The 11,430-nt window shown below is 49.7% G+C and overlaps 1 protein-coding gene across 5 annotated transcripts; it reads left to right on the top strand.

Moving 5' to 3' along the window:
* Positions 1-69: 69 nt before the first annotated feature.
* Positions 70-5,198, top strand: LOC140422525 (uncharacterized). 5 transcript variants are annotated; one of them, XM_072507545.1, is made up of 3 exons: positions 70-410; positions 2,129-2,274; positions 2,697-5,198. In XM_072507545.1, the coding sequence occupies exon 3, from the start codon at positions 3,058-3,060 to the stop codon at positions 3,982-3,984; it is 927 nt and encodes a 308-aa protein (XP_072363646.1). In that variant the 5' UTR covers positions 70-410; positions 2,129-2,274; positions 2,697-3,057; the 3' UTR covers positions 3,985-5,198. The 5 variants fall into 5 exon arrangements, with proteins under 5 accessions (XP_072363646.1, XP_072363647.1, XP_072363645.1 ...); XM_072507546.1 differs by having other exon boundaries at positions 2,097-2,274; XM_072507544.1 differs by having other exon boundaries at positions 755-2,274.
* The last annotated feature ends 6,232 nt before the right edge of the window (positions 5,199-11,430 follow it).

The raw sequence follows: 11,430 nt of genomic DNA, 5'->3' as shown, positions 1-11,430 counted from the left end.
AGGTGGAGGGAGAAAACGCATTGGATACCAGTGACGTCACCGCGGAGCAGACTAGTTCCTATTGGCTGTTTCAGGCAGTCCATTGTGACGCAGAGGGGCGTTCCCAGCACACACTGTCCCATTGGGAGCAATATCACTGGTCACAGAAACACACTGCGGATTGGACAACAGTGGAACGGAGCTGGCGGTGAAAGCCCCGCCCACCCCCTCATGGGCTAGGGATCCGCCTCTCATTGTCTGCATGAGGGAGTTTGACCAATGGCAAACCGTGGAGGACCGGCAGGGCGGTGGTCCTCCAGTTAATCAGAGCCTGGGTTTTGTGTCAATGGCTGCAGGGCGCTTCCTCCAGTGCCTGCCCAGCAAAGCTGATTGAGCTTCCCACAGACTGAAACCTCCTGTCTCCAACATCTGTGAGTAAAACACTTTCTTGCCCTTTTTATTTCTTTTATCGTTCTGGGTTTCAATTGTTGACTTGTTTAAATCCCCAGGCCCAGATGAGGCTTTTTCAAACCTTCTCTGGTCACAGCAGAGGTGCTAGAGGCCTGGAGGACAGCTAATGTGAGACCGCTCATGAAGGGAAGTGGGGAAAAACCATGAAATTACAGCGTTCGACATCTGTGGTCGGGAAGCTACTGGAAAAAATTCTGAGGGACAGAATTAATCTCCACTAGGGGAGGCAATGATTAATCAAGGATAGTCAGCATAGCTGTCAGGGGGAGATCATGTCTTACTAATTTGATTTGAATTTTTCCAGGAGGTGACGAGGTATGTCGATGAAGGTCGTGCAGTTGATGTCGTCGACATGGACTTGAGTCTGGTCAAGAAGATCAGAGCCCATGGGATCCAGGGCAATTCGATCAAAAATTGGCTTAGCGGCAGATGGTTGTCTTTGTGACTGGAAGCCTGTGTCCAGTGGTGTTCCAATGAGATCGGTGCTGGGTCGCTTGCTGTTTGTAGTGTACATTAATGATCTGGATGTGAATGTAGGAGTTAAGAAAAGTAGGTTTGAGATGGCACAAAATTTGGTGGTGTGGTAAATACTGAGGAGGAAAGCCTTCAATTAAAGAACAATATGGGTTGGTTAGATGGGCAGAACAGTGGCAAGTGGAATTTAACTCTGAAAAGTGTGAGGTAATGCATTTTGGAAGGGCAGCACGGTATCATTATGGATAGCACAATTGCTTCACAGCTCCAGGGTCCCAGGTTCGATTCCGGCTTGGGTCACTGTCTGTGCAGAGTCTGCACATCCTCCCCGTGTGTGCGTGGGTTTCCTCCGGGTGCTCCGGTTTCCTCCCACAGTCCAAAGATGGGCAGGTTAAGTGGATTGGCCTTGATAAATTGCCCTTTGTATCCAAAGTTGCCCTTAGTGTTGGGTGGGGTTACTGGGTTATTGGGATAGAATGGAGGTGTTGACCTTGGGTAGGGTGCTCTTTCCAAGAGCCGGTGCAGACTCGATGGGCCGAATGACTAACAAGTCAAGGGAATATACAATGAATGGCAGGACTCTAGGAAGTATGATTCTTGAAGACAGATATGTCCAGTGTTATATGGTACAGATTATATATATATATACTTTTTTTAATTTAAAGTATCCAATTCATTTTTTCCAATTAAGGGGCAATTTAGCATGGCCAATCCACCTAGTCTGCAGATCTTTCGGTTGTGCGGGCGAAACCCTCGCAAACACGGTGAGAATGTGCAAACAGATTAGATATATTATTGATGGCTTTGTAATCAAGCACAGTTTTTATTATTTCTAGGCTTGTAATACAAGATGTGCAGGTTAGGTGGATTGGCCATGCTAAACTGCCCCTTATTGTCCAACGGTTGGATGGGTTTACAGGGATAGGTCGGGGGATTGGGCCTTGATAGGACGGTCTACAGAAGGGTTGGTGTAGATTCGATTCCTACAGAAGGAATGCATTGAATAACTCGACTCTCTGTTGCATAATTGTCAGTCTCTTGTTGTTTGCATTCTGTAATCCTGCAGTGTCCATACAATTTCATTTAGAAAGTATTGATCATCATAGGCAGCAAAGCACGCTCAATGACAAACCTCCTGTATCTTAACCAACTGATACAATTCAATCCTTTAGTCCAGTAATATAGACAAATATCTGTTCGGCAGCCTGCATAAAGATTTTCAGGTCTTGGTGTCCAGGACAGGAAGCAATGAGCATGGATCTGTCAATCAACCTGAATTAGCACCTTCAAGAGAATTGGGAGAGGCAGCACGGTGGCACAGTGGTTAGCACTGCTGCATCGCAGCACCAGGTACTCGGGCTCTATTCCGACCTTGGGTTATTGTATGTGTGGCGTCTGTACGTTCTCCCCATGCCTGCATGGGTTTCCTCCCACAGTCCAAAGATGTATGAAGTAGGTGGATTAGCCATGATAAATTGCCCCTTCGTGTCCAAGGATGTGCAGGTTAGATATGTGTTGCAGGGATAGCGCGGGGTGGGGTGGGTGGACATGGATGGAGTGCTCATTTGAAGGGTCGGTGCAGACCCGATGGACGAATGGTTTCCTTCTGCACTGTAGGGATTCTATGGTTCTATTATATTCTATTATATACAGCAGAGTGAGAATGGAGGGAGAGTGTGTGGGATGGAGAATGTTCCATAGAAACTAGAATTGTCTGTTCTGAAGTTCTATCCTGTACTAACATTGATGACTTTTGTAAATTCCTTTCCCAGGATGTTAGAAGGTGGGGATTTACAGACCGAAATCTCAAACCAAACGTCACATCAAGATCTACAGAGTTCTCTTGATTCATTGAGACCTGAACATCATCTTTGAATCTAGAAGGAGAAATGTTTGCTTGATCTGACTTCAGAAGATTTTAACCATCAGCGTGACTGGAAAAGCACCGAGACACACACACACGCGCGAGTGAGATTGTTCCAGGGCACTGACTGTGAAAAGAGCTTTAACCAGTTACACAGCCTGAAAAAGCATTGCACCATTCACAGCGGGGAGAGACCGTACACGTGTTCTGTGTGTGGACGAGGCCTCAACTGATGGTCCAGCCTGGAGAGACACGAGGAGACACAAAACATGGAGAAACCGTGGAAATGTGGGGACTGTGGGAAGGGATTCAAATCTCCATCTGCACTGGATATTCATCGGCGCATTCACACTGGGGAGAAGCCGTTCACCTGCTCCGTGTGTGGAAAGGGATTCACTCAGTCATCCAGCCTGCTAAGACACAATGTCACTCACACCAATGAGAGACCCTTTAAATGCTCTGACTGCGGGAGTGGGTTTAAAAGTGCTGAAGATCTGATGTCCCACCAGCGCACTCACACTGAGGAGAGACCGTTCAGCTGCTCTCACTGCACAAAGAGGTTTAGTACGTCATCCAAGCTGAGGGCACATCAGAGGGTCCACAAGAAGGAGAGGCCATTCACCTGCTCTGTGTGTGGGAAGGGGTTCAATTATTCATCAAGCCTGCAGAGACACCAGCCGGTTCACAGTGCGGAGAGGTTGTTCACCTGCTCCACGTGCGGGAAGGGATTCACTCAGTTTTCCAGCCTGCTGAGACACAATGTCACTCACACCAATGAGAGACCCTTTAAATGCTCTGACTGTGGGAGTGACTTCAAATGTGCTGCAGATCTGATGGTTCACCAGCGCAGTCACACTGAGGAGAGACCTTTCAGCTGCTCTCACTGCTCAAAGCGGTTTCGGAAATCATCCAACCTGCGGGCACACCAGCGAGTTCACACCGGGGAGAGACCGTTCAACTGCACTGACTGTGGGATGGGATTCAGTCATTCTTCAAGCCTGAGGAAGCACAAGCGAGTTCACACCGGGGAGAAGCCGTTCATCTGCTCCGCGTGTGGGAAGGGATTCAGTCAGTCATCCCATCTGCAGAAACACCAGCGAGTTCACACTGGGGAGAGGCCGTTCATCTGCTCCGTGTGTGATAAGGGATTCACGCAGTCATCCCACCTGCAGAGACACCAGCGAGTTCACAAGTAAACAGTAGCACAGTGGTTACACTGTTGCTTCACAGCTCCAGGGTCCCAGGTTCGATTCCTGGCTTGGGTCACTGTCTGTGTGGAATCTGCACTTTCTCCCCGTGCCTGTATGAGTTTCCTCCGGGTGCTCCGGTTTCCTCCCACAGTCCAAAGATGTGTAGGTTAGGTGGATTGGCCATGATAAATTGCCCTTAGTGTCCAAAAAGGTTGGGTGGAGGTGTGGGCTTGGGTATGGTGCTCTTTCCAAGGGCCGGTACAGACTTGATTGGCCGAATGGCCTCCTGCACTATAAATTCTATGTTGACAGGGGTTGGATGCTGCTGTTAATCACATCCAGGACTGAACCATGTTCATTCTGACACTTGGTGAAGTGGGAGGGTCGGAGGGTTTCTTTCTGCTGGACTGGCCGGTCTCACAACTTTGCTTCCAGTGGGCTGATGCTCTTTGAGCCTGGGAGAGCACATTTCCACTGAAATGATTCACAAAAGCCGATGAAGGACATTTATTTTATCCTGGATAGTACATAGTGTTTTTCCCGTTGTCAGAACCCTTCCTGCTGATTCCTTTATTTCTCATTTATTTTACTCTGTGGTTATCATTTTGATCCATGGATATTTAATGGACCTGTAAGTGAAGCAGAGGAAGTGAGGAACTCAAAAGTTGAAAAATAGTTCACTGTGCGATTGGAGATTTAGCTCTTTAATCGAAGGACTCAGACTTTCTGGCACCTGAGAGATCGGAGGGTTTCAGTTTGATTGGTTGGCTGGTGGCCAGTGGATTGGCCGAAGACTGTATTCTGCCCGGCAACAGATAGTGATTGGCTTCAGTCAGGTGGGAGATTTTCAGAGGATCCAGGAACCCGCGCTCTCCTGGACCTGACGAGAAGAAATTGTGAGTTGGCTCGCGCTCTCTCCAAGACGGTTTCTTTCCTGTGGTTTCTGAATCTGCAGGGAAGTCTTGAGATCCAGATGAATCTACAGTGAAAACCATTACAGACGGAAAGCAAGAACTTCCGACTGAAGGCCGAGGTGAAAGGATGTCCTGCATCCATCTGAAACAGAGACTTTTGTCCTGTCCACCCCTCTTTCCCTCTGTCTATCATGTGTCTGTGTGGAGTTAGAGAGAGAAATTAGATAACAGTTAACCAGTTGTATTTGCTGCCTATTTAATTATAGTTATTGTTATGAATAAAATGTAATAGTTTGAATTTACAAACCTGGTGATTGCAGTTATTGGGCAGTCAAAGACTTTGGATGTATTTTCTGAGAATTAATTTGTTAATTTCAATTGTGTTCGACTCCGGGTCAAGTGGGGGTGGAATTGACCGTGCATTAGCCCAGGGGGTGTAGCACCCCACTACAGACCGATCTAAAATAAATACAGAAAGACCTGGAAAAACACAGCAGGTCTGGCAGCATCTGTGGAGAGAGAAACTGAGATAACGTTTCACGTCTGTTATAACCTGCCTGCTTACCATTGGCTGGGGACTAATGACAATCCCACAATCCTGTGGGAGTATGAGCTTCCCCAATGAGGGGGGCGGAGAAACCATTAGTAAACTCCAGGTATAAATAAAGCTGGCCAGTTTGGAACCAGCAGGAAGGAGTGTGCAGCAAGGGAAGTTGCTGCTGCTGTTATATATATATATATATATATATATGTTATTGTAAATAAATGTTATTACTTTGTATCCTTAAAACTCGTGCTGGATTCTTTGTGGCCCTTACAAAACTGGCGACGAGGGTTAAAGTGAATAGCTGTCTACACTGCTGAAGCCACCTCCCTGGATTTTTGTTGGATACAGGTTGGAAGTAGTTTTCTATTATACCATGCCTCTGTACGGACGTTTGGATGTTTTTGATGCTGCGCTGGAAAGCTGGAACCAGTACGCACAACGGATGTGTTACTATTTCCGGGCAAACGATATCACTGAAAACGAGCGCCAGGTGGTCATATTGCTCACCGCCTGCGGCCCGCATACGTTTGGGGTGATTAGGAGCCTTACGTACCCAGCTGCACCGGACACCAAAACGTTTGATGAACTTGTGAATATAGTGGTGCAACATTTTAACCCAACCCCATCCATGATAGTCCAGCGTTACCGGTTTAATACCGCTGAGAGGACCCCTGGAGAATCCCTTGCCGACTTTCTATCCAGGCTACGCAGGATTGCGGAGTACTGTGACTATGGTGAGACCTTGTCAGAAATGTTACGCGACCGTTTGGTTTGCGGTATTAACAATGCAGCAACCCAGAGAAAGTTGTTAGCTGAGCCAACATTGACTTTTCAACAGACCATTCAAATAGTATTGTCTCGAGAGAGTGCAGAACGAGGAGTGCAGGAGATACAGGGAATGGAAGTGCATGCCTTGGGGCGCAACCCCTTCCGCCCGAAAACGTCCCCCCGCACTCCTGCGGTACCTTGGGCGAGGCGACGTCCGGACCGACGCCAGTGGCCGTCGGACATTCCTCCCTGAAGGGAGCCTTCTTAGAACCAATGGATGAGGAGCCGTGTCCGTGTCAGACTTGTAGGCGCCGACCCCGTCGCGGACGCTGGTCCTTGGGGCACCAGAGGCGCCGTCGTTCTGACCGAAACTGGGACCAGCCCACAGGCCGTACCTTCCATGTGGATGAACCTGCAGCGACTACTCCTGAGGACATAGAGACGGAGGACGACTGCCTGCAGCTGCATTGTGTGGCAGCTCCCCGTGTGGCCCCCATTAAGGTGACAGTACGGGTCAATGGTCACCCGCTTGAGATGGAGTTGGACACTGGCGCAGCGGTCTCCGTGATCGCCCAGAGGACATTCGACTGCATCAAGCAGGGTATACAGACCCTTACATTAACCGACTCACAGGCCAGGTTGGCCACCTACACGGGGGAACCACTGGACATTGCAGGAACTACAATGACCCCTGTTGTTTATGGACGACAGGAGGGGCGTTTCCCACTTATCGTGGTGCGCGGCCATGAGCCCAGCCTGTTGGGTTGGGACTGGTTGCGCCATTTGCGGTTGTAATGGCAGCACATCCTCCAAACAGTTTCTGGAGGGTTGACTGAGGTGCTAGGACGATACCCAGATATATTCCAGCCTGGTTTGGGGAAAATAAAAGGGGCCGTAGCCCGTATCCAAGTCGAACCAGGAGCCACGCCGCGCTATTTCCGGGCGCGCCCGGTGCCTTACGCCTTGCTCAAGAAGGTAGAAGGGGAGCTCACTCGTTTGGAGAGGAGAGTTTGGGTATTATCAGGCCCGTCCGTTTTGCTGACTGGGCAGCACCAATTGTACCTGTAATGAAGCCAGATGCCACAGTTCGCTTGTGTGGCGACGAGAAACTTACAGTGAATACGGCTTCCCGACTTGACCGATATCCAAAGCCTCGCATAGAGGATCTCTACGCGAAGCTTGCAGGCGGACTCTCGTTCACAAAACTAGATATGAGTCACGCCTACCTACAGTTGGAGCTGGACCTTGCCTCCCGACCAGATGTAACGATTAATACACACCGGGGCCTGTATGAATATACACGGTTGCCCTTTGGAGTATTCTCTGCCTGCGCTATTTTTCAACGTGTTATGGAGGGCATTTTGAGAGGTTTACCACGTGTCGCTGTCTACTTAGATGACGTTTTGATTACAGGGACGTCGGAGCAGGAACATTTGGAAAATCTGGAGGCTGTACTTAGACGCTTTTCGGAGGCTGGAGTCCGTTTACGTCGCACAATGTGCGTATTTCAGGCAAAGGAAGTAGTCTACCTAGGTTATCGGGTGGACCGCGAAGGTTTGCACCCCGTCGCAGAGAAGGTGCGTGCGATTCAACAGGCCCCCGCCCCGACTGACACTTTGCATCTTTTCTCGGTCTCGTAAACTATTACGGGAAGTTCCTCCCCAATCTGGCAACTACGCTGGCCCCGTTGCACCTTCTGCTAAAGAAAAGTCACACCTGGGTTTGGGGTCAGCCGCAAGAAACCGCTTTCCGGCGGGTAAAGCAACAATTGTCGTCGTCTGGGTTACTAACCCACTATGATCCTGGAAAGCCTTTGCTCGTCACATGTGATGCATCCCCGTATGGTATTGGGGCCGTCCTGTCCCACAAGATGGAGAACGGGGCCGAGCGACCGATAGCTTTCGCCTCCCGCACATTTACTGCAGCGGAGAAAAAGTACGCGCAGATCGAGAAGGAGGGCCTGGCAGTGTTTTTTGCGGTGAAACGCTTCCACCAGTACGTGTATGGCCGCCATTTCACTATCGTGACTGATCATAAGGGGCAGCACGGTAGCCTTGTGGATAGCACAATTGCTTCACAGCTCCAGGGTCCCAGGTTCGATTCCGGCTTGGGTCACTGTCTGTGCGGAGTCTGCACGTCCTCCCCGTGTGTGCGTGGGTTTCCTCCCACAGTCCAAAGATGTGCAGGTTAGGTGGATTGGCCATGATAAATTGCCCTTTGTGTCCAAAATTGCCCTTAGTGTTGGGTGGTGTTACTGGTTTATTGGGATAGGGTGGAGGTGTTGACTTTGGGTAGGGTGCTCTTTCCAAGAGCCGGTGCAGACTCGATGGGCCGAATGGCCTCCTTCTGCACTGTAAATTCTATGATAAGCTTCGGTTGGGACCTTTCCGAGTGGTCAATACTGCCCCTTGCTTCCGCACGGATCCAGCGCTGGGCTTTGTTGCTCGCTGCATACGAGTATTCTCTGGAGCACAAACCAGGAATGCAGATAGCAAATGCCGACGCACTGAGCCGATTGCCTTTATCGACCGGCCCCATGTCGACCCCCACAACCGGTGAGGTGGTTGCAACCCTAAATTTTATGGACACCTTGCCTGTCACGGCATCACAGATCCGTGAGTGGACCCAGACGGAGCCAGTCCTGTCAAAGGTTCGGCACATAGTCCTGTATGGTGGGCAGCATAGACAGCTCCCAGGCGAGTTGCGGGCCTCCAAGCTGTCAGAATTCAGCGTGGAAGACGGCATCCTCTTGTGGGGGACGCGTGTGATTGTCCTGGAAAAAGGCCAGGAGCTGATACTAAGAGACTTGCACAATGGGCATCCGGGTGTGACCAAAATGAAAATGTTGGCCCGGAGTTATGTCTGGTGGCCAGGCCTCGACACCGACATTGAGAAAGTGGCCCAAAACTGCTCCATTTGCCAGGAGCATCAGAAGCTTCCGCCGGCCGCGCCCCAACATCACTGGGAATGGCCAGGGCGGCCTTGGCCACGCTTGCATGCAGATTTTGCAGGCCCTTTTCAAGGATCCATGTTCCTTCTATTAATCAACGCCCAGTCTAAATGGCTAGAGGTGCATAAGATGCAGGGGACAACGTCCTGCGCAACAATTGAAAAGATGCGTTTGTCGTTTAGTACGCATAGCCTCCCCGAGGTGCTGGTCACGGATAACGGCACTCCATTCACGAGTGAGGAGTTTGCGAGGTTCACGAAGATGAACGGCATACGCCATATCCACACTTCCCCTTACCACCCGGCTTCAAATGGGTTGGCAGAGCGCGCAGTGCAGACATTCAAAAGAGGCCTAAAGAAGCAGTCTTCCGGATCAATGGACACGAGACTGGCTCGCTTTTTGTTTACATATAGGACCACCCCCCATGCGGTGACTGGGGTAATTCCCGCAGAACTCCTAATGGGCCGGAGACTTCGCACCCGCCTGAGTATGGTTTTCCCGGACATTGGCGCAAAAGTACGCCGCATACAAGAACGGCAGGGACAGGGATTTTCTCGGCATCGGCCGATTCGGCAGTTTGCGCCCGGTGACCCAGTGTTCGTTCGGAATTTTGCTGGTGGTGCCCAGTGGGTTCCTGGCGTAATCTTTCGCCAAACAGGCTCTATATCTTACCAGGTGCAAGCCCAGAATCGTCTCCAGCGCAAACATGTAGACCACGTTCGGTCCAGAGGACTATCCCCTCCAAAGATTCCCCGCCCCCGGAGCTCATTTCTACAGCCGCAGAGACCAGAGACAATGGAAGGTAGTCCTCACAATCTTCTTCTGGTGCCTCACTCAAAGCCTGCGCAGGTCGTTACAGAACCGAATGGAGATAGAGACGCTAACATGACGGAGGCAGCAGACTCTGACTCCGAGATGGAGACACAGGACGCATCAGAGGGGGAATCCTCGGGTCCACGAGCCGTGGATGTACAACTGTCACGCCGATCATCATGGAAGCGCCGGTCTCAGTCTCGTTACAGAGCGATTGTTCTAATAAACAGATTTTCAAAGTCAGTTTGACATTAAGAAATCAGCTGTACCAGTAATCGAGATCAAGGTCGAAGTAAGCACCATAGCAACATGAAGGCACCATTGTCCAGAATATGGATAAAGCAAAGTCAACAGAAAACCAGGAAAAAACAGTCTTGATAATAGCACAACATCGCATTCCATAACATACACAAACATGAAACATTCAGAACTTATATTGCACATTGAGGATGACAAATCAAAAATGTTTTACCCGTCAGTCTGGCCTCAATAAAAGTCTAGATGGATTTGCAGGTACAGCATTAGTTATTTTATTTGACTTGCAAGTCTGTTTCATTTCACACAGGCACAGGACACAGCTAGTCTCCAACACCCCGGGAAACGAATGAAGAAGGAGACAAAGGGATTTCTGCAAATACATTCAAATGGCATCAAGTTTCACATACACAATTCCCATAGGTCATCCTATACCCCTCCTTACCTGGCCATACATCCTGATTGGCTCACTTCTCATCCCTTCCTCTGGCCCCCTATTACCCAGCATCCTTTTCTCCTCCTTTGCTGGACACACCTCCTCCTTGCTTTGCCATGCGTTCTGAAATCCATTGTCTGTGAACTCACCAGAATGAGACTGGCCTATCTCTACATTACAGTAACTAATATCTCTAAAGTAACTATTTTATATCACATTCGTCATCCCTCCTTTTATCATTCCATGATAACCGAACTATCCAATCCATAGCTACGGTTCCTCATCTAAAAAGACCCGTCGCTGCATTTCCAATTCCCGTAGTAGCCCCCCTTCATCTGCTGCACCCTCATGGATTTTGACAGCCAAGATTTTAGGGGCGTTGATCTGTTCCAGTGCACCCCGCATTCTACCCATCACACATTTAAGGATAGCTGGGCCCACAAAGATGCAGCCAATAGCCACTGCTAAATACATGGCCATATTTATCAACCAGTCCTTCCAACGTCCAAATCCCCAGTTACCCCAAGAGCCAGGATCCTGCATTCCGTCCAGGTGATCCCGTATGTGATCCATAAATTTAGTGATGTTAGCGGTCAAGTCCTGAACTCCCATGATACACTTGCCCTGCACTATGGCGCATACCCCACCCTCACGGGCCAGAAGATAGTCAAGAGCATACCGGTTCTGCATTGCAAACAACCGCAGCTGAGACAATTCCTTGGTTATTGCCCCGAGGGCTCCCAAGGTTTCATTTCCCAAGATGGTAAGG

The sequence above is a fragment of the Scyliorhinus torazame genome, chromosome 5 (genome assembly GCF_047496885.1).
Source record: "Scyliorhinus torazame isolate Kashiwa2021f chromosome 5, sScyTor2.1, whole genome shotgun sequence".
Taxonomy (NCBI): domain Eukaryota; kingdom Metazoa; phylum Chordata; class Chondrichthyes; order Carcharhiniformes; family Scyliorhinidae; genus Scyliorhinus; species Scyliorhinus torazame.
The sequence above is the reverse complement of the archived record's forward strand: the minus strand, read 5'-3'. Positions and strand labels throughout refer to the sequence as shown.